Consider the following 22814-nt stretch of genomic DNA (forward strand, 5'->3'; position numbering starts at 1 on the left):
CAGAAGGCCAGCAAGCCTCCTAGCATACTGCATGGACACTGGTCAGATAGGCCTAACACAGGAAACAGGATAGCTGGGAAAAGCTGGACAGAGAAAGTGCTCTGCAGTCACTTTAAGGAGGTGCTTCTTTTCTGTAACATCTTCAGAGAAATTTGGCTTCACTCGTATTGAATTTAAGAAGTAAAAAAGAAAACCAACCAAAATCAAAACCCTCTCTTCTTTCCAGAATCTGTATATAAACCAGGGAAAGATATCAAAGAATGAAGGTGGTCCATGATGCATTTCTCCAATTAAGACACAGTACATGTACTGAATTTGATAGACTGACCTAATCCTACTGCTAATAGGTGTACCTCTCAGTGCATAATAAACTGTTTTGAGGAACCCGAACCTATGTTCAACTTTGTGTAGCATTTAAAAAATGCCAACATACTCGCATGCTGGAGGTCAAACTTTTTGCTTAGCACAAGTAGATGTTTACTATAGCTGTGTAGAGTAAAACATACAGAGGCCAAATTCTTGTCAGATCTAAACCCCACGTTTCCGCAACTGCCACACCATGGCCAATCCTGTATTGCAGTTTATAAAAACAGGTACAGCACTCAGCACTGTGGAGTCAGAGGTCTTTAAAGCACATGCTACAATCTGGTTTTGTTACATGAGAAGACACTGAAGAAAGGCTACAAAGAAGTCCACTGAGCAGTGCTACTCATACAAGTTTTGAGAACTAGGAAATTGTTGGAGAAACTTCCACCACAAGTTTTACTTCCCTTTTTTCACAGTTTTACCATTGACATTTAGATTCAAATATCTCCTAATTAAGAGAAATAACAAGTGATGCAGTAATCACTACAAAGAAGACATGGGGAGAGTCTGGATCTTGCAGGATTAGATTAACACACTCCTGGGAGACAGGTATGATTATGGCCAAGGACAGCCTCTCAATAGCCCAAAGATCATTTGATTAAGCTGAACATGTAAGGCCCTAGTAACTCCGGTTAGCTGCAGGAGCTGTAAGTTGACTACTTCACTGTGGAAACAGAAAAGCAATTACCTTTTGTTGCAGCAGTCCTTTTCCTAAATTCAGGCTTCAGAACAACTTCACCTATCAGAAGAACCTTTAAACTATTCTTGAACACAAATACTTTCCTAGAACTGCCAGAATCTATCAAAGCTGGCAAACTTAGAAGACCAAGAAACCCGATCTGGAGTTTTGATCATTTCAATAGTTACCAATTTATTTTTATAAAAAAAAAAAAAAAAAAAAAGGTAGCAATGTAGAATACAGCAATATTTTCTGGTTCCACACACGCAGGTTGTGAACATTCCAAGCAATGTGTACATTTTTGGAAAGAGACTAGACAAGAGAATTGACCAAAATGTTACTGAACACGGGAAGATTTTTAAAAAAGGTTAAAAATTAGGTATCAATAGTGTCTTCTTAATATTGCTTTCATTACTGAAGACTGAAAAAACACTTGACTTTACAGATAGGCTTTAAAAAGGGGAGGGAGAACAAAAAAAAAAAAAAAAAAAAAAAAGGCTGCTACAACACTGCCATACAGTCAAATAAATCATACTTCAATATTTGCATACTTGATAGCAGCATTCTCCCACTGAACCATGTGAAACTACAGGAAGAAAACATCAAAGCAAAAAAAAAATATGGCAGTTATCCATCAGTATTCAAAAACCTAGAATGAAATCACTAAGTAGATGAACACTTATTGAGAATTAATCAGTATCTACATTCTTAGCTGTTTCCCATTCTGCTCCAATAGAAACGCGAAGTTGAGTGTCAGCTTTGCGCATTTTATTTTTGGCCGATTTGAGTTTTTCCAGTTCATAGTTCACTGCATGCTTGGAATAGAGAGGGTCATTATAAATCCTTCTACACAACGAACTTTAAGTAGACAGCTGAAAATAAAATGTACTACTTGTAAACACACAAAAAAATACAAGCTTTTTTTGTTTCAAGTGAGCACTGGTTCCAGATAGATTATCTTCGGTATCTACCTCTTTCACCTCTGTCTCTGTCCCGGTCACAAATCCTCTCTCTCTCCCTTTCCCGATCACGACCTCTGTCACGTTCTCTGTCTCTTCTGTTATCTCTAGGACGGTCCCGTTCCCGCTCTCGGTCCCTCTCCCGAGGCCTGCTTCTCCGACCGCTGACAACTGCTTGTGTGCGGCGAAGAAAGTCGTCTACTCTCATGTCATAGTCGTGCTGTGATGAAAGGACAGCTTTGTTTATTTTCTTTCCCAGGTTAAAATCCCCTCCTTTCCCTTATCTGTAAGGCTGGTCGTAACTCTGGGGAAAGACCAGTATTTAAAAAAAAAAAAAAAAAAAAAAAATTATGTCCAGCATCCATAAGCACAAATTTCTTCTTTCATCTTCAGGGCAGCACCATGACTGTGCTTCCACTGTGCAGAAGCTGGGGTCAAATGCCAGATACCAGCAAGAGACCTGAAAGCTAAGCAGCCTTCAAAGCCAGCTAACAGAAATTATTTAACAATCTACCCTGTTTTTTGATGTGCCTGTAAAAAGTTACAAAACACAAACTTTTCTGCTGATAATTTGTTTATGCATGAGTGCAAGCATGTCCTTATTCAAACTGGGCTTCATCATGAAAAGTTTCAGAACTAGACAGCTGGAAGTCATTTTAAGCACACACCTCAGTTTAAGAGTATGTTCTCAGAATTTTGCACTTCTACATCACCTGGGAGAGAGAGGTTTTTTGAAGATGCTGGAAGTCTGTAGTCAGTCTAAATAACTGATCTTTCCAATGAAAACTAATACACGTCTTAAAAACACAGTTTATCAAAGTCAACAAATCTCAGGTTAGGTTACATCTGTACCCCCAAATTCCTACTCTGGCCTGCAGACTCTCCTCCCCCTCTGTCTCTGTGGGCACTTACTACTCGTTTGTCTCTGTATCTTGCTTCATGTGGTACAGGATGATGTCCTGAGTATGGAGGGTGAGCTTGAGGTGGAGGTGCATGGTGCTGATAGTAAGGGTGGTGTGGTGGCTGCTCCATACCTGGATATGGTGGCTACAAGAAAGTTACAGTAAGTTTGTTGAGTGTTTCAGAACAAAGGAATGCACACAAGGCTGAGTGCTGGGAATTAAGAGCAGAGGTTACTTTCATTCAGATGGAAAACATGACATCTACATCTATTCAATCACAGCCTCCTAACTGAATGGCAGACTATTTTTCATTAGGTTGGCATGCTTTACTACTTCTCTACCATTGCTTTTTTAGAAGTTTGGCCAACACCCTCCACAAACCCCAAACACGCCTTCTTTCCGTATCTGCCTCAAAGTGATACTGTATATAAAACTTCTGCTACTTAAATATGGTTGGTTTTTTTTTTTTAATCCATGCATATGGAATGTGAATTTTGTCTGAACCAGCAAGTTCTTAAAGAAACGAGTCTTTTTAGTGCCATTGCTTATGAATATATTCCTATTTTAAATGAACAAACTTCCACTGCAATTATTTGACAAAAGGCTAGCAGATAATTTTTTTTTTTTAACAGGACATCTCTTGCCTGTTTCCATTTCTTCAATCAGCAAGGCCTTTCTTTCCTTTATTACTGAAGCATCTTTACTTGCATTGCTGTCACAAAGGAAGTAGGTGGAAATGCCGGATTGCAGCATGACTACTTGGACAGCATTCAGAATGGGGAAGAGGGGAGAAAAAACCTGGGAGCTTCTGGAGGCTTAGCTGTGTTTGAAAAACCATTTTCCTCCCCATCTGACCACTTCGTTCACTTCCGTCAATTACAACAAACCGGAGTTGTGCTTCAGCTGAGAAAACTGAGAGGCTATAGCAGCACCTCTACATCTGGCACTGCCTTTTGCTCATCTGCAGCATACACAAGAGCCAAAAGACTCATTACAGTTAACCAAAATCAGGACCTTCAGGGCCAGAATTACTAAATATAACCAAAATAACTAGTTGTAATGACTGTTCTTCCTGATATGATGGCAAAACCACAGCTGTACAAGTGAACTATCAGTTAATTGCTATGTATGTAACCATAGATACGTGCACTCATACATATGCTCATCTGAATGGAAAAAAAGTGCATTTCAGTGGAGGCTGCAATACAGCAAGACTTATTTTGATTACGGTGTGCAGTACATTCTGCTACTTTCCTGCATGCTTCACTGCCATAGCCAAAAGCAAGCCACTGCACAACAATAGAGCATGCCAGCCTGTTCCATGAGCCTCTGCAGCAAGTCCACCTCTTTGACACCTTTGCTGTTTGAGAGAAAGCCAATTACTATGAATACTTAGCGGAGTACAAAATTTCATCACACCCTCATGTGTAGGTTAAAGGAGGGTTCTGCTATTTCCTCAGAGCTTTCAGTTCCTTGTAGGTTCAAACCAAGCCAGATTCCTGCTGCTGTACTGCTTACTAGAATGCTGGACTACTGCTGAGAGCTAAGTAAATTACAAAATACATTATATAAATAATTTTTTCCCCTAAAAATTTTACATACTTACAGCAAAGATACATTTTACGAAAAGGGAAGAGTTGAGCACGCATTGATATGCTAGGCTCCTCTAGCATGGAACAAAAAAGCGCCATATTCTACAGAGAAAAACTGAATTCAACAAGACACAAACCATTCCTTGCCATGGTGGTGGTGGTCCCATGTTGTGGAATTCCCTCACGTAATCGTTGTAGGACTAAAATGAAAGACAGTAATATTAACATTTGTGATGACTGTTCTTTGGAAGCGCAGAAAGCTGAATATAAAAAGTTCCCCAAAAGTCTGCATGCACCAACTTACCCCATTTAAAAATACATCTCGTCGAACTCCTGAAAATCGTCTGTTGGGAATAAAAATTTGTAGAACTAAATCCAATTTATCCATACAGACAAGTTACCAGGGCATAAAATGAATAATATGAACACACCTTACCTGTCTACTTCAGGATATCTGGGATCCTTTATATACCCTGTTCGAACATCAAGCAGTATTAATTCAATTTACCATCTCAAGTTAACAGTCTTAAAAAATATTCTCATTACAAACTGTCCTTTCATTTTGTGCCAGCTATGAAGTTGTGTCTACCTGCCATTACCCTCACTTTCAAAATAACTCTCAAAAACTTACTTCTTGTAGACAGTACAGAAAAACAGTATAATGTAGTGGCAAAAAAATGATACAGATATACCCACAGGAACTTGCACACAGTACAAACAAACATGCAAGGGGGTATCTGCAAATAAAGACTTGAATTTTAGTCAAATGAATTGGGAATGCCCACAAATTTGAAGGGTACTGTCCCTTGGCAGTGAGCATATGGCTGTTACTACTTACTAGCTGTGTATTGAGTAGAATGTGTTCATCTGGGCAACTCTTACGGCTGATTGCCTAACAGGTTTTGGACACACTGTTACACAGAAAATTAAAAACAATCTAAAAAACATCTGGAAAAGCCCCACAGGGCAAAGAATTCTTACAGCTTTAGTAAATCCCAGGAAGTAAACTTTAAAGAGCTCAGTAAAATGGTGCAAAACACCAAGCATGCTTATGCTAATAAAATAATGCTTCAATATTTTACGAAATTTTATTCTGTACTCTAAACAATGGTCTTGGAAACCCAGGGAGCAGCAACAACACTCTTTTTGCATCGAAGAACACAGTCTTTGCAGTCAAGCTGGACAGATAAAGGCAGGTTCTTAGGAAAGATTTAGAAATCTACTACTGAAATAACAGAATACATATTTCTAATAGCAGTGAAGCAAGATTCAGTAGATTAAAAGCGACAATTTCTTAATAATTGCTTTCTGAAGAAAAAACACAAACCTGCAATATTACCAGTATTGTTGCTGCATTACCGCTGCAAACATTTCTTTCTGGAGAACAAAATTCCTTTCTCAAACTCATCATTAGACCCTCTTATGAAATGCAGTGAAACTTCCCCCTCCCTTTCTCATGTCAAGCTTGTGAATTCTCTCTTGAAAACATAACCAAATGTCTACTGTCATCTCTAAACAACAGGCTGCTAGTCATGCAATCTCAGCTGACTTTCCCGGTTGGAAATTTGTGATAAACATTTTAATTTGATGATTAGTGCACTGACAAGTAGGTCAAACCAATTCTTGTGCCCATATTAACAAAGCACTTGAGAGGATCATTCACAACAATGTACACAATTCTAAGGCTCTTAAAAGGGCTCAGCCTGGATTAACTCAGTGCTCTTCTCTCAAACCAGTGAAACAGTGTCACTGACTTCTGCGAGAGGTGGGGTAAACCAGCAGGCAGCACTTGGGACAAGTCCCATTTTTATATCCCAGTCATACCAGTATTTTACTTTTGAATTAATGAGGATACGCTAAAAGAGAAAACATTTGTGAATTGGTGCACACAAATCTTCATAGTAAGATATTAACCTGGTCTTTGGTGAAACTCAGGGGGATAGTCAATCCTTGGTTTCTTTCTGCTGTTATGAATATCATAATCTTCTGGTCGACGCCTACACAAATTAGATATCAAAGATTAAACAAGGTTGCTTGGAGCATTCGTCACAGCAGAATACCTCACAGGAATAGCTTGAGCTGCCCAGGTTCTCAATTAAATCATTCTGAATTTCATCTGCTTCAAAATGTTCTACAGCTTTAAATTTGAACTCAAATAATCAAGAATAACAGTCTGATTAAATACCCTCCACTGTTACTTTCTGGCTACAGGGGCTTTGGTAGTTAAGGAAGGAACTCTACCCAACTGTACCTTCATACCAAACAAAGTGTAACAAATTTGTCTAAAACAATCTCAGACTTAAGCTTTAACATTACACTTTCCACATTACATTTTGAAACAACCTATTGGATAACAAAAGGATTTACAGAACTAAATACAATGAAAATAGATGGCAAAATATATCATCACAGTCAGAAGGCATGGACATTGCTGTATTTGACAGCTATGGGCTAAAGAATTCTATAAAAGGTCTATTTCCATAACATTTATAAATAGAACTGCACATACTTTGTGAAATTGCTTCCTTCACTGTAGCTTTTCTAACTGGGTAGGCCAATGATATTATTTCTAACAACTTCTGTTCTATGCAATTTACCAGCAATGCATTGGTGCCTTTTACAGAAAATTTAAGAACGCTTAAGCTTCCTAATAATTAAAATAATTGGGGCTCCTTTCTATAAAACAGCTCTTTGATGGAAGAGATGTTATTTTTAAGAACTTCGCTCTCTGGGAGGAAGTTTGATTATAAAACAGTTACATTCCAGTTGCTGTTATGTTTAATAAAGAACTGAAAACTGGCTGCTAATTTTGCTCCACCAAGGTACATAAACATTAATGGGAGACTCCAGTGCTAACATAACAGTGTTTCTAAACACAAAGCAGCTACAAATCCATTCCCTTCCCCCCCAGCAATATAATTCCTTATGACAAGACAAGAAATCAACACTTTCTTATATCGCTTAATTACTGTGCAACTTGCTCGCTGAGTAACAAGCTCATTTATAGAGTCATTTCTCCTCCCCCTTCCCAACTTCAGTCTTTAAAGCCCACCATACCCAGTTACTAAGCTTTTTAAAATGAAAGCAGATTCTTTACTATGAGCAAAAAGCCCAAAAACCAAAGCAGTTGCATCTACAGCAAAATCAGATCAAGGAAAATAAAAGCTGGTGTAAAGAATAAACATACCGCTTTCTTGTAGTTTTGAGAGTGCATTTACGACCGGTATAAAATATGATAGAAACAGTTCATATAGTAGTCCAACTACTGACTTTAAGCTGTAAGCCACATACATAAATGGAGGCCCTGGCAGGCTTGAGAAGGTGTGGTGGTGTTATATGTATAGTTTGCAGTCCATTGCAAAACCTTCACTTGTATATACTTTATTGCACTGGAAACCTCTTAGCTTAACTTCAAAAGCCATCTTGGTGTTCAGTCCTTTAAAGCCAAAAATATGGGGGCGCTGCCAGGTTTCCTCCTACCTACTCGTTACAGTGTCCTTTTTTAAGCTCAAGGAAATGGGGACTCTTGTTGGGTATCTGTACCTACCACAGGATGTTTCCACAAAGAGGAAACTTAATCAAAGGTTTCAGCCCAAACCATACATCAGTCTGTATGCAAAATGGCTACACGGGGAAAAGGTGTTTGGCAGGAGGGCTAATATCAGTTCTTTGCAAAGACTTCTCCAATTCTGTAACAAGTTATACCCCCTTTTTTTCTGGAAAAATGATGTTAAGTTCATATAGCAGTGATCAATAACCATGTCGATCCTCTAAAAATACTTTAAGTCCACAGGTACTGCCAGCATCTGGAAAGGTTGTATATACAGACACAGCAACAGCCATTCTTTTTGGTTTGTTGCCGGGTCTCCAAGGGCCACTTGATCCCTTTTGGAAAGAACCTACTGTTTTCAGAAGCTCAGCAAGATGTGTGAATTCAGTGGTTACATGTTAGAGAATATTTGGCAATGGGGTTAACACATCACGGTGACACAATTTGAAACAGTCCCAATAATGCTCCTCTTGAATATCAAAATAACTTAAATATTTTATCCTCAAAATGAGGCGGCATCTTCTGCAAAATTCTAAGTGATCCTTATAAAAGTCCCATATTTGATAAGGCTTATCCAGAGACACACCTGAAAGAAAAGGCTTTTACAAGATATTAACACATTTTTGGCATATAAATATTTCCTTCTCTCCATCTAGCCTGCTTATAATCAAGCCAAGCTTACCTACATCTAGCATTACACGTTGCATTATCTCAGTAAATGATCTAGTCTAAACTAGACAGCACTTTAAGAGCTTTTTTCTGCAAAAGCAAAGATCCCCATTTTCCTCTTGAAAAATGACAGACCGGGGAACCATGTGAAATCCTCAATGAAGCCACAAACTTGTCCATGCAGCTTGATTTGAGGATTTTCTCTCTTCTTTATCGCAGGGAAAGCTTTGACGAATCACATTCCTCCATCACGTTATTCTGATACATGTGCCTATTATCAGTCCAAAGAACGTTTCTAACCTTCCCACGTCCCGAACAGGGTCTCGACGGGATGGCCGTCCTCTTGATCGGGGTTGTGAGTGCATTCTTCTCTTGTGCCTCATTTTATGAATGACTTGATACAAGTCAATACTTTCATCAGGAGGGAAGAGAAGACAAAGTTGGGTTCCACATTCCGGCTCAATTTCCTAGAATTAGTTAGAAGTTCAGTAGTGGTTTATAAACTGAAGAAATGAAACTCTCCCCAAATACATTGACAACATACATTAAAAAAAAAAATAAAAAAAGACACTTCGAAGAGATTTCAGTATCACTAGAGACAGAGCAAAATTCACTTACATTACCTTTCACTCTTTAGGCACTACTTAGAATTTTCATAAAATAGTCCAACACTTGGGGCAACCATATCTTCCCATGAGACATACAGGCCACATCACTGTTTTGCTACAAAATCAGAGGACTGTTTTTCATCACAAAGAAAATGATCACCTATTACAGAGAGAAAAGTGACACACGTAGGAAAAAAATCCATCCCAGCTTCACATATAAAGCCATGGCCTGACAAAGTTGACTATTACCACTCAAAAGTGAGTTCTTCAGTGTATGATAGACAGGTCCATGAAAATACCAGCTCAATGCTTGACAGCAGTCAAAACAAGCAAATCGTGTGGTCAGGATTATTAGGAAAGGAACACAGAACGAGAAAGTCATTATACCACACTGAAAGTCCATGTTCCACCCACACCTTAAATGTTGGGTGCAGTTCTGACCCCTGCATCTCAAAAAACAGCGGGGCAGTAGAAATGGAAAAGCTTCAAAACAGGGCACCAAAGATAATTGAGTAAGTGCAACAATTCCTACATGGAATGACTGAGCAGGTCAGGTCTCTCCAGCCTAGAATAAAAGAGGATTACGTGAGGTATGGGGGACAAGATGGATACAATGGGAACGTCCGACACCACGAGCTGTTTGGAGGAGAGAGGGACAGCAATCAGCTTGTTGACTCCCCCTTCCAGTACAAGAACTCAGGGCCATCAAATGAAGCTAGCAGGAGCCAGGTGCAAAATAACCCAAAAAAGCGCTTCTTCAACTTGGTGACTAGCAGGCCTGTGGAACACCTTCCCAAAGGATGTCGCAAATGCAAACATGTCGGTGTACACATCCTCAGAATAGAGATCCATTCAGAGTTACACAAAATGTAAATGGATAAGCAACAACCACTTCAGGAAATAACCCGAGTTGAAAAGCAGGGAGAGCAAGCATCAGGCAATGCTTGCCCAGTACCTAACAGCACAGCAATTTTATGAAAAAAGATGAAACCCACATCTAGATTGCAACTCTACAGTGAAGTGGACAAAACATTAAAAAATTTATTTCCTTGACCATGTAACAGAAACAAAGTTAATTGAGATACTTTTTTTTTTTTTAAGTTCACGATGAGTTAAAAACAAGACCGAAAATATTCTTTTACTTCTGCCACCCAACAAACTGAACATGTCTGTGGGCAAAATAACACACAGAGCCTACATTTTCCGTACAGTATGGAGATTATGCAACTCCCATCTTGCCTTAAGAAAGCAGAACCTGTTATTTTAGTCAAGGCTGGGTTACTTGATGACAGCAACATACCTGCACTCTGGTATGCCTGACCAGACAAAGAGCCACCCCACTTAAAATTTACTTAGCATATACTTTATAATGGTAGAGTCTATGCCCTAAGCAATACAGTATATATAAAAAATGCAACACAGAACACAGCTAGAAACACCAGAACTTGCTCTTAAAAACTGATGCTATATAGGTTTGCACACCATACAATGCAAGGCATGTTACATTTCAAATCCAAAATATCACATAGTTTTGAAGCATCAAACACTGCTTATCCACAAAGATGACAACAGAATTGGCACCGTATTGTTTTCTGTTTCCTTCTTCCGCAATAACATTAGAAATAAGCCAAGTGCCTTTGTCACAGTACTCTACTGCAAGTAACAACTGATCTAAAAAGATTCCACATCTTCTGTACACACAAAGCTGAAAGCAAGCACTAGATGTGGGTCATAGAAAAAAAAAGAAATTAACAAACCTGTCCATCGCGTCCAATCTTTACTGGCTTATGTTCGTTCCAAGGATTGGTCAGGTGAGCAGACTTAGTGAACGGCAATTCACGCCTAAATATGCAAGTGGCATCATTTATAGTTTTGCCTCCATTTTTCTTTAAAAAAGTTTAAAAATGCATACAGCAGGACATTACATACAAAATAATCCTGTTATCCTTTGCACTGTCAGGTCTCTGAATGAACGTATTAGTACATAATAAGTATTAGTAACCGAAGATTTCCACTTTGACTTATTCCAGTATTAACTAGTATAGTCCATACCATTACAGCTTATCCTATTAAAGAATTGTTTTTTTGTCTTTGTACAATATTGAGATCGTGCTTGCTTATTATCTCACCATCTGAATATGCTGACCAGTCTCTACGTGAGGTGGTAGCTCATGGTACCTACCGAAGTAAATGCCTGAGCACCTGACCTAACTACGAAGCTAAAACCACTTTGAGCTTGAGGTGGGAGTCAGTAACTTCCAGAGGACCTTTCCAACCTAGATTTTTCACTAATTCAAAGTCTCACGTTCCCTGTATTTAGTCTTCCTGGCAGCCCAAAGTGCTTGTACAACCATGCAATGTACCTCACAGGACTGAAACAGCTCTTTTTTCTAAAAGAGGTTTAAAATCTTTTCTGTAAGACATACTCAGTTAAGTCAATGAACGTACTGCTCACAACCTATAAGTTATGCAAAATATCTGTACTATTTCTTACATTATTTTAGAGCAGTAGCATCTCCTTTGTTCAGTCAGATGAAGACAGATCTGTCCTCACAGGATTTATTTTTCCTTTTTATCCACAGCTGTCTATTCAAGTGAGCAGCTGTTTTTATTCAAAGACTTCAGAATACAGTTTTCTGGTTTCAGTGCATCAAGTGTTAAAAATCTCTAAATTAATTAATTGTCTACATAACCCCCCCCCATATTTTCTACAGTACATGTCAGGTACAGTAACACCTGACCCAAGCTCAGTAACATGGAGGCATGGATTTGGGGAGATTGGAGGACAGATCTCTGGTTGAATTGAATTTTCAAAAGGATTCTGTCAGCACTCGAGTGAGTAATACACATAAATGGTATTGTAGTGCCTTGTTACTAAACAGCAACATAAATGAACAATTACTTGCCTGCAAATCCAGTCAATTTTAAAGACACCTCCCAACATTTTTGCATTCATTCCTGCAGGCAGCACCCAGTGTATAGGTGATCCTCCATGATGGGACTCTGAAGACAGTCTTGCAAATCCTAAAGGATTTCACATGAATTATAACAAAGACACAACAGAAAAGCTACTGCACATAAAACTTTCACTTACCTTGGTAATAGCTCACTTTCCCTTACCTTGGAATTTGCCACTCTCTCTTACAGAAAATATCAAAATAACACTCCTCGCTGATCTAAATGCAGCATTAAGCTTCTTTTCATTCACTGGAAGTGTCGACCATACTCCCTAAAACAGAACAACCCCCACACCCCCACCAAAATGTAAGAGTTCATCTCAAGTGATTTAGCTAACAGAAGTATATAGTGCAGATGAGGAAAACAAGACCAAACTAGTGTTCTGGGACAGAAGATAATGGAAAGAGAAAGGTATTGCTAAATTCAGTTCCTTCAGAAAACACTTTTAGCCTGCCCCGTGAGAAAACTTTTAAAAAAATGGCTTTTCAATCCCTTTTTGAACACTGCAGATGCATTTAGACCATCTATAAGGTTCCATTTGTAATTATAATGATGGACATATATGAAAACCTTTGCCTTCAGTATTTTTAATGTACGTTTTAAATGACTTTGGGAGTTCATTTATTATATAATACACACAAATTATGAAAAACCAGCAGCAGATATACTGAAAGGTGGGCAGGCAGACTTCAGTAACCTTCTCAGTACGACAGATTTGTTGAGGACAGGTTGCAGACTTTAAAACTCTTTTAGTGAAAGGCCAGAAACATCAAAGACACCAGGCCAACATTTTAAATTGGCGAGATAACTTAAAACAGTTTGTTCAGCCACCCACGTCCCCACCTGCTAATTCCTACCTTTTCCCTTGCACCAGTCATTGTGTAGCCATGCACAATAAAACCTAATTTGTTTTAAGGTACCAACTGAGCTGAGCTACAGAATACCAGTTTGCTGTATTACTTTTCAGCAACATCAGCTCTCCAATCCATTCTCTGGGAAAACTCAGAGAAGCTTATGCTGGTTTAATATGTTCAGACTTCAGCCTCAGAATATGATCTGGGAACTACCAAAGAAAATGCTCCTCCCCTTCCTTTTTTATTGAAGATATGTTCTCATGTCCTACTCTGTGCTCAGATTAGTGCTTGCCTGACTCAGACAACTCATTAGAGTCACCAGAGAACTATTTGGGTTTTTTTACTAGCTTTCAATCAGATGTATATTGCTTTAGGCTGCTTGTGAAGCCCTGTTGTGAACTGGAACTTATTACATTGGAACCACAAAAGCCAGTTTCATGAAAGTGCAGTGGCAAAGCACTGACGCCTATACACTGAGAGACAAAGCATCTACTCCAAGAACTTTAGGAACAAGTATACTGCTGCAGTCCCAAGTGTGGATGAGGCACAGAAAGGATATACTCCTCTAAAGAGCTAAAGCAATCACCAGTTAGAATGGTGTTCGCTGCACAGATCACACCTAAAGCTGGGGGTGGGGGAGCCAAACCTATCCAGGATTTTTAAGATTCATGTAATTGTTTTAATGCTATTCTATTTTAGAAAATCTTCATTAATAGAATCACCTACTCCATGTATATTGTGCAACAGCAAATCAGTTATTCTCTCTACAAGCTGTTCCAAATAACACATGCAAATACAAAACCACCAGAGTGGCCTAGTGCCATTCCTCAGTAGCTGAAGTCCAGCGCACTGGAATCCCTCCCAAAGAACTCCCTTACACCAGCACTACCAGGCATACATTTCTGCAATAAGGCTTCAGATCCCTGAATCAAATGAAAAAAAAAAAATAACTTTTATAGCATTAGATGAAAGCCAAAACAACCTTCTGAACCTCCTCACAATACAGCGATATGAACAAAGGTGCTAATGAAAGGGAGAGAATACCATCACAGCATTCCCAATAGAGGTTGGCTTAGGACATTATCAAACAGACCTTGAGGCTCCTTTTTAACCATACTCTTATCAAGACAAATGCCTGATGGTCTAGAAACTTTTCTAGGTTACAGTGGAAGCAGAATAGCTACACTTGAAGAATCAAAGAACAGCAGCTTTCATCACTGCCTTTATGAAGATCTGAGCGATGGAGAAAAGAATGCATCTATTTATATGCTTTACTATAGTAAGGTGGGTGTGTTTGAAAACAGAAAAAGTGATCAGTTTGAAGAAAATTTAACATACCTTTGCTTTAGCAAGTGATACGTTTTCATGGTTATTACTCTTGATGAGAAAGAATCTTGCATCTTGGAGAATGTATTTAAGTTTACTTGTTTGGTCTGAAAAAACAAAGTGTCAAATAAGCTGAACTGTAAATGTTTACAGTTGTCAAAAATGTTGCTTTGAGTGTAGATAGTTGTTTGTTTCCTTCAAAATACACTGTATCCCACCCAGTTCCTACCTATGTATTATCACAGTCAACCACCCAACTTGAAACTTGAAGTCTAAGCTGTAGAGTACAAAATGCCAGGGGAAACCAAATCAAAACTAAAACTCAGATATTCAGGTAGAGAAAAAATAAAATAAAATCAGCATGATTCAGTGATGTTCCGATATACAGGACTTATTTCCTTGCTTAAGAATCTTTGGATAAATACTGGGTAACATTTGTATCAGCACGAGTCATTCAACAGAGAATGCTGAAATGTTCCTCTTTTCAGATGTAAGCACTTTATTTTTTTGCTTTGGTGCCTCTGCAAGGAGCAAAGTGACTGAACTTTTTGCATATCGCTCTGAACATATGCAAAAGTAGCTCAAGATTCACTTGTTATGCTCAGAACAATTACGCGCTCAAACTGATTTATATCGGAACATTACTAATTACAGGTAATTTAATGAACAGAGACAATGGCTTGCTATGGGGCATGCATTAAAAATTCAAATTTAAATGATACCTTTTTGGACAGCACGAACGGAAGATGATAATTTCTCATGCTTCTTTTCTGAACCTGTGTTTAGCCAAAGTACATTTGTTCAGATTGAGCCTTAATAGAGATAATATACAATTTCTACAGCCTTGTCACATACAATTTTCATTCATGACAAATTATGCTTTCTGGCGCGCACCCACACACACAAAAAATACTATTCAATGTGCACGAGTGTTTTGTTTTGGTTTTTTTGTTTTGGTTTGGTTTTGGGTTGTTTGGTTTGGGTTTTTTTTTTTTAAATAGTATTTGAACAATTTCCTACTCAGAAAACTAGTCACTGAATCATCATCTTCCAAGTTTAAAAAAAAAGTGAAAATTCCACTTAAGCAACAGAATAGCATTAAAGTAATAAGAAAGCCTACATCCCCCCAAAGGTATCCACACACAACATGCCAGAAGTCAATACCAAATTATACAAAGCTACGTACCCCATAAACCTCTACAGCCAGTTACATTTATTTTAGATTACACATTAAGATTTGATGCAAGTCAGGATGACAAGCAATAAAAGGAAATAATACCTGCATACGATTCTGATGCAGAACTTCCACTTCTGTCAAAAACAATCGGAGAGATACCTCTAGCTCGCTTCCTCTCCTTCTTTTTTTCATCTAAAAAAACCCCATAACAAATAAAAGCAGTATTTTAAACATCAAGTGGCAGGCAAAATTGAGGTAAAAAATGCTGAGACAGGAAAATAACATCTGTAATAGTGAAGTTAGCATTTGGCCTGCATGTGAAAATTGCAGTTGCTGCCCCAAAACTATCATGCACAAAAGAAGTAAATGCTAATTACTCAAGCTTTTCATTCATAAAAGGAAGCCAAATGCCACAAAATTAGTAATTCTGTGCAAAGTTTAGAGACACAATTTATCTCCTAGGTGTTTTAGTAAGGGTGGTTTAGCTCTTCAGCCAAATTTGCAACACAGAGCACAAATGGTGTTGCAATACTGATATGGACTCATTTGCTCAGAGCTCAACAAAATGGCAAGAGGTATGAAAACAAAACACTGTGGCACACAGGCAATTATTTCCACTCTTAGAAGTGTTATGTTATACTATGGAGTTTTTTAGAACAGTTACTACAGCTTCACTTGTCTTTAGGTTACACCTTTCTGTTCTCTAATTCCAAACAGCAGAGCTGAACCAAAAAAGGCATTATGTTAAGCAGGATGACCACCTATGGAGCCTTCAGACAAGGAAGATGCACAAGAAGAATCTTAACAGGATTGCAAGCCGCTTTCTTCAAAACAAAACAAAACAAAAAACAACAAACCAACAAACAGCCAAACCCAGAAGTATTTACATCATTAACACTTCACATCTGTAAGTCAGGACCAGTTATAATACACAACTGCGAAGCATTTGTTTCTAGTTTCTGCTTAAAACATTTCTCTCTTCCTAAGTTAGCCCTAATAGCTAATCATTTCAACTTAGTTTTAGATTTCCTATGCTGAAGGCAGCCACTATTTAAGATTCAACTATCCTTCCCCGGGGAGATGGTGCTTTTACTACACTGGTCTACTTGTTCACTCATCTAGATGAATACAGAACTGCTCAACACCAACTTAAAATGAATCATATGGGAAACTAAGCCATTAGATACTTAAGAAAATACTAATTCTAACATTTCAAAGCATTGAGCAGCAAGGCCAAAGCAATCAAGAACAGTATGAATCCTCAGCATGGTAAGCCTGATATTCACAAGTTTTGGTGTCAGGAAATAGCACTTTTCAGTAAATTTTTTCCTTGCCTATGGTATTTCATAATTAACATTATTGACTTGTGCTACTAAGGCTTGCTTTTGACATAGTCAGGGAGTGGTTATTTTTAAAAGCAGCTAAACTTTCAATGGCAAGGTATTTCAGATTAGCACGCTAGATGTTACCTACCTGATGCATCTGAACCAGACCCAGATCTGACTGACCCATCTGTGAAAGAGGCAGATTCAGAATCAGAATCACTGGCTTCACTTCGTGTGTCATAATCATTTCCTTCCTTCTGATCTCTCTCATCTTGTTCATACTCTTCTTCATCCTCCTCCCCATCTTCTTCCACCTCTTCATCCTCCTCTCCTTCATCATCTTCCTCTTCTTCCATTCCTTCCTCCTCATTCTCTGTATTCCCTTGTTCAGAGGAACCACTACTGCCAGTCTCATGATCTGAACAATATTCCTCAGAGTTCACCTCTTCTTTAGAAGAATGGCTGGATCTGCTTGGTCTTCTATCCACATCATGCCTGATTCTCTGATGTTTAAAGAAAAAGTGAATCAGCAGTCATATAACATTGTCAGGATGCACACACAGTCCTAAGAATGTGCCTTATAAAAGTCTCACATAATTGCTTTATTTATAAGGCAGCAAGAATATTTAATACCTCTGAGCCATCTGGTGTAGAAGACTTTGCCCTTCTGTCAATATCCCTCTTCCTCATGCAAGTTTTTTCTGGTTGTCCTTTATAAGGTTCCCTGGAACTGCTGGACATGCGTGTCTTTCGATCACCATCTGGGCGCTTGTTTCTATCCGACCTCTGATACTCCTCATTCTTGTATTCTGATACTGGTTTTCCTTTTGTACTCACTATCCTCTTGTTATTGCTAACTGATGAACTAGGAGGCTTTGGCATCATCTGCCTCGATGAATGCACAGAAGGTTTTTGTCTCTTGCTTTCAGCGTTTTCCATCCTGTCAGTTTTTCTTTTTGATCCTTAAATAGAAAGAGATACCAAGTTCAATGTTACTTTGTGTATCAAACCAAAAACTGTGCAGAGGTTTCTACTTTAGGTAATTCCCCTGTTGCTGTCATAGGTAGCATATTCCAGTTGTAGGCTTTGCAACAACACTCAGAACTGCTTGTTAGGAACAGCTCATGTTCTGAAACATATATTTTACTTCTAAAGATCAATAATTTGGGCCTTGATGGGTGTTTTCATAATTTTATATATGGGAATGCTGAATTAAATGCTTACAGGATTGGCCTAAAGCCAAATCAAGAACTGAGCTGGGACCAGTCTTTGGGACCCCCTTGCTCCATTTGCATTTCACTTTATGGAACAAAAAAAGACAGTAATTTTCTAACAGCAAATGAATTCGCAACAAGCCAGACACAGCAATTGCTTTTGAGATAAAAGGAAACCTAGTTAACCGTTTGCTTGGAAGTTCAGATGAAAAAGCAGGTGTCCATGAAATAAAGACTTTCAGAACTCTTTCACTCTTTGAATCAGGCTGTAAGAACCACTGCTTCAAAGACTTTAACCCTAATAAGAAAGACATTTTTTACCATTTATGTTCCGCAGGACATCCACTACGAAAGTCACCTACCCTTTTTCTCACTTTTATCTTGCTCGCTGTCAGGGTTATACAACTCATCATCTTGGTCAGGAGCATCAGTCAAAATGTCATCCAGAACATTCAGTTCACCATCTGAAAACAAACAAACAAAAAGTAAAAAACAACTGTAAAGAGTCCAGATATGTAAACTACAGTAGAACTAGTATTTACAAACCCAAACATTTCCTTTAGGGTTACATATCTGCCACAAGGCAAAAATTAACATCATCTTGATTTATTTCTACAATTTCAGCTGGAAGGATCAAGCAAAGCCAGTAAAAGAATTAAAATACACCACAGAATACATTTAGGCCTCTGAATAACGTCCAAATTGGCTGACCTACAAATGAAAGCTTAACAAAAGAGCCTGTACAAAATTTGAGAAAAAGGAGACTGGGAGATAGTCTGAGTGTCATAAGCAAGGAGGAGTGATGTCCCTCCTCAAAATCCTGAAGAACTTGCACCTTAAATCATCTTCCCTCCTGCTGTGCTATTTCTGTTGTCATTCCTGCGTTAGGAGGGTGAGTATTGTGGTTCACCTACAAGTAGAAAAATCGCAACACTGCAAGTTAACAACAAGAACATAAGCTAGGTCACCCCAGTGAAGAAGGGGAAAGTAGTACTTATTTGCTGCATAACTAATTCTGAGCTGCTCTGGGGGGGGGGGGGAAGTTACAACTAATTCACCTTAATCAAAAGGGCAAAAGTTTAAGAAAATTCATGCTAGAAGGAGTAAATGACCACCCTTGGTCACACAGCTTTTAGAATGTGTTACTGTTTCTGACTCTGTTTCACTTTGCCTGAAACCAAAGGGGATATATAGTGATTCTGGTAGAAGGATTCACCAGCTTTAAGACTGCAGATCTGTATTCCAAGCACTTTAAAAGGTAAGAGTGAACTAAGCCTAAGCACACAAAGCAAAAAATAACAGAAAAGGTATTAATTTTGGAACCTCATATTTCTTCTCCTAAACTCCAGAATTCTTAGCTCTTTCCACTTTAATATTACTATGATTGATTCTATTTTCTGTGTTCAGGAAAAGGAAAGCAGAGCAAACTCCAAGGATTCAGCTAGTTGACAGTATATGTAGAAGACACATTGTACAACATTATAAAGTAGCAGGTAAGGACTCCTGTACTGGATGAAATTGGGGTAAGGCAGCAAACAAAGTCCTCCAGAGTTTGGCAACTTGTCTATCTCTAAATCTTGAGCTGCGCCACAAGAGAAGTTTTACATCTTGGTATTAAGAAAAGACACAATCCACACCAGAAAAAAAGTTAGTATTGTAATTGGATTTCTACTATACACTACTGAACCTGAAGTCAGCATGTGTGCTAGCTTTTCTGCTGGCATTTCTCCACGTTTCCTGTGGTAGAGGAATGCAGAAGTGGTCCCTGAACTGCACAATTCCTGTAGCTGATGCAAACAAAGCAGTGCAGAGAGAGGTGGATCAAGCCTTTCCCTGGCAGTTTACAGTTAGAGGGCATTTAAATATAACACGGAGCTGCACTGTAATTCTCTTGGGAACAGCCCTTCATGTTTGTAGATACCTATACATCCACAGCAAATATTCTTGCTGATACTGATGAGATACATAACAGTCAGATTCATGGCTGTGCAACTGCTAAACCTGGGCTGCAATTTCCTGGCTTACACTCTGCTTCCCCACAGAAGACTAGGCAAGTTCAGAGCACAAGATATTTTTACTGGAGACTAATAAAAAAGAGGTGCACTAGGATTAGAATACTAAACATATCACCCATCTCAGATCACACATATTGAACTGTAGCTGTTTCCCGTTTGGTGAGGCAACAACATACTTGAGTAAACTACATTGAACTTAGCGACTGCAGCAGCATTCAGAGGTGCTAAGACTCACATATTAGCTGGTTCAGAAATAAATGATACGGAAAATTTAATGGAATAAGCAAATCTGACACATACTTTCTGATAAATCCCTTCTGGGTTAGGTGGGCCTGGTTTACAGCTGGAACATTAAACAACTACGTAAAAGACAGGAGCAGGATGAGTTCCCCCCTGCCCCACTTCTGCAGATACATCTACCTGATTTATTTAAAAATAAATTTCTCGATTTATCTAGCAGCCTGGTGATGCAAAAAGGGCAACCTGAAAACAGAGTTCCCATCTCTCACTTGCATCGGGTATACTGCTCAACTGACTTCCACAGGATGATTCCACTCACTGAACTGTCACTGTTGGTGTTCAACTTGATGAGCTAAATTATCTCAGACAGATCATGATAAGCATCAGGAAAAGCACAAAAAAAGAAACAGAAAAACCATAGAGGACAGATTTCTTACAGTTCATCACTGCTGAAGGGGGAAGGTCCAAATGAGTCCTTTTCGTTACAGACACTCCCAACTGGGCTCTCCTGCAACTCATCTTTTGTTGACTCTGGGGTGTGTTGGATCCTTCCATGAACAAACTTAACTCACCTGAAACAGCAGGAAAGTAACCTGGGGAGGCCATTTTTCCTCTGCTGGCCATGAGCGTTAGATCTATTCAAGGAAGGGTCCAAGTAAAAATCTGATTTGGCAAACAGAGGAGATAAGACCAGGTGATTTCAAACTAAAAGGATATCCGAGATTTATTTTCACTTTTTAAAGCAGTGAAACAGCATTTCTCTTCCAAAAGGAGAATAAAAATAATATCGCATTTACAGTAGAAATAAGTTCAGTTACAAACAAAAGTGCATGAACACCTGCTATTCAGTCAGAATCATCCCTTTCATAGGACAGAAAATTAAACCAAAATTAAAATACGACACATAAAAACATTTCTTGTCTGCTACTCATGACTTGACCACTGTCAGTGATTAAAAAAAACCCCAAACGCGCCCCCCAAAATAAAAAAATTCAAGCCCATCTGGATAAATGATTATATGAGTAGAAATTTATAGATGACAACATATAGATTTCAATTTCACTGCTTATCGATGGTGGCAGCTCACATCTGTTTTAACACAACCTGATTATATCCTACCCCACCAGTCTTACAATAATACTGTTAAGAATCAAGCACCAGAAATAATTTTACTTCTCAGTTCTAACAAAATCTAGTGGGAATTTTCCATGTGATCTAATTTCACAATAAATATTAAGAGACAGCAAACTTTCACCACTCTGACAAAAACATTTTACGGACATCTATCCTGCAAAAAACTTTACATGAAATATATACCATAGAAATCCAAAACAACGTAAACCAAACTACAACACCACAGTGATCCTTTACCTTTTTTGTAACACTGCTATAATCTGCGCTAACCACCAAACAGCAATCTTCTACATCTAAACTTTGTTTTTACTTCTTAACTGGATTATTTTGTGATGACCGACTCATATAACCTCATAGATAACACGCGGATCACTTCAGCTTTTGTGTACAGTGACAAGCAGTTATAAGAGTTGTGAATATACGTTACCCTGGAAACGTTCAATTCCTTTAATTCAAACTTATTTACCCACAAGGCCTAGAAAGCATAACTGACTGCAAAAAGCCGAGCGAAAATCACCAAAATAATATTCCAACTCAGCTGCTGCTTGCTAAAGTAACTAGGTCCTTCGGCACAAAATCCTGCAAAAAAATACGGCTAGGCATCAAAGCAGAACTAAACAAAAACAGGTATTTTCTGCGAGAAAATAACCAGTAGTAACCCACTGCCAATAATGTTCAACTTACGGCCCACGAACTTATTCCTATTCCCGCTGCTCAAGTCACCTTGCCCTGAGCCCACTACCGCCGTGGTACCACATTACGGCACGATGGCCCGATCACCTCCAGCACCCCAGCGCACAACAGGGACCGCTTCCCCACAGGCCACGTCTAAAGACTACGAAAATCGCCCTCGAAGAGGGCCTCCCGGTCCCGCCGCCCCTCTGCTCCCCTCACGGACGTCTCCCAGAGTGAAGGCCCAGCACCAGTAACCAAGCAGGCCCCGGGGAGGGGGGGTGGCTGGGGAGGGGGCGCCCCCCCGCCCAAGCCACCCCCCTTCCCCAGGGCCTAGCCATCACCCCTACCCTTAGCACCGGATACCTTTTTCCTCCCGGCTATCAGCCGCCATCCCGCCGCCGCCGCCGCGACGCGTCGAGCACCTAAGATGGAGGCTCCCTCTTCCTGCACGTAACGATTCCCTCTTCCCAGAATGCACCGCTTTGTTTACGCTCCGCGCGTCAGAGGGCGCCGCGGGCGGAGGGGGCGGGCAGGCGATGGGCGGCGCATGCGCGGTGGAAGGCGGGGCGGG

General features: G+C 39.2%; 1 protein-coding gene across 6 annotated transcripts; it reads right to left on the reverse strand.

Annotated features, from left to right (window-relative positions):
* Nucleotides 1-1250: 1250 nt before the first annotated feature.
* On the reverse strand, nucleotides 1251-22751 carry YTHDC1 (YTH N6-methyladenosine RNA binding protein C1). Of its 6 annotated transcripts, none has more exons than XM_075033301.1 (18): nucleotides 22607-22743; nucleotides 20872-21006; nucleotides 18542-18643; nucleotides 17599-17927; nucleotides 17114-17468; nucleotides 15743-15832; nucleotides 15186-15239; nucleotides 14476-14570; nucleotides 12446-12554; nucleotides 12232-12349; nucleotides 11083-11167; nucleotides 9018-9184; nucleotides 6413-6495; nucleotides 4935-4971; nucleotides 4803-4842; nucleotides 4636-4698; nucleotides 2917-3051; nucleotides 1251-2224 (listed from the first exon to the last, which is right to left on the reverse strand). In XM_075033301.1, exons 1-18 carry the CDS (start codon nucleotides 22632-22634, stop codon nucleotides 2000-2002), a joined length of 2250 nt encoding a protein of 749 aa, XP_074889402.1. In that variant the 5' UTR covers nucleotides 22635-22743; the 3' UTR covers nucleotides 1251-1999. The 6 variants fall into 6 exon arrangements, with proteins under 6 accessions (XP_074889402.1, XP_074889420.1, XP_074889426.1 ...); XM_075033319.1 differs by lacking the exon at nucleotides 20872-21006 and adding an exon at nucleotides 21007-21097 and having other exon boundaries at nucleotides 22607-22719; XM_075033325.1 differs by lacking the exon at nucleotides 20872-21006 and having other exon boundaries at nucleotides 22607-22751.
* Nucleotides 22752-22814: the final 63 nt, after the last annotated feature.

Source organism: Buteo buteo, chromosome 1, assembly GCF_964188355.1.
Source record: "Buteo buteo chromosome 1, bButBut1.hap1.1, whole genome shotgun sequence".
NCBI classification, from domain to species: Eukaryota; Metazoa; Chordata; class Aves; order Accipitriformes; family Accipitridae; genus Buteo; species Buteo buteo.

Coding starts and splice junctions, on each gene's coding strand:
- YTHDC1 (XM_075033301.1), bottom strand. CDS start 22,634: ATGGCGGCTGATAGCCGGGAGGAAAAAG. Junction 17,469..17,598: donor CTACACCAGATGGCTCAGAG/GTATTAAATATT, acceptor TTTAAACATCAG/AGAATCAGGCATGATGTGGA. Junction 2,225..2,916: donor GATACAGAGACAAACGAGTA/GTAAGTGCCCAC, acceptor CTTTCATCACAG/CACGACTATGACATGAGAGT.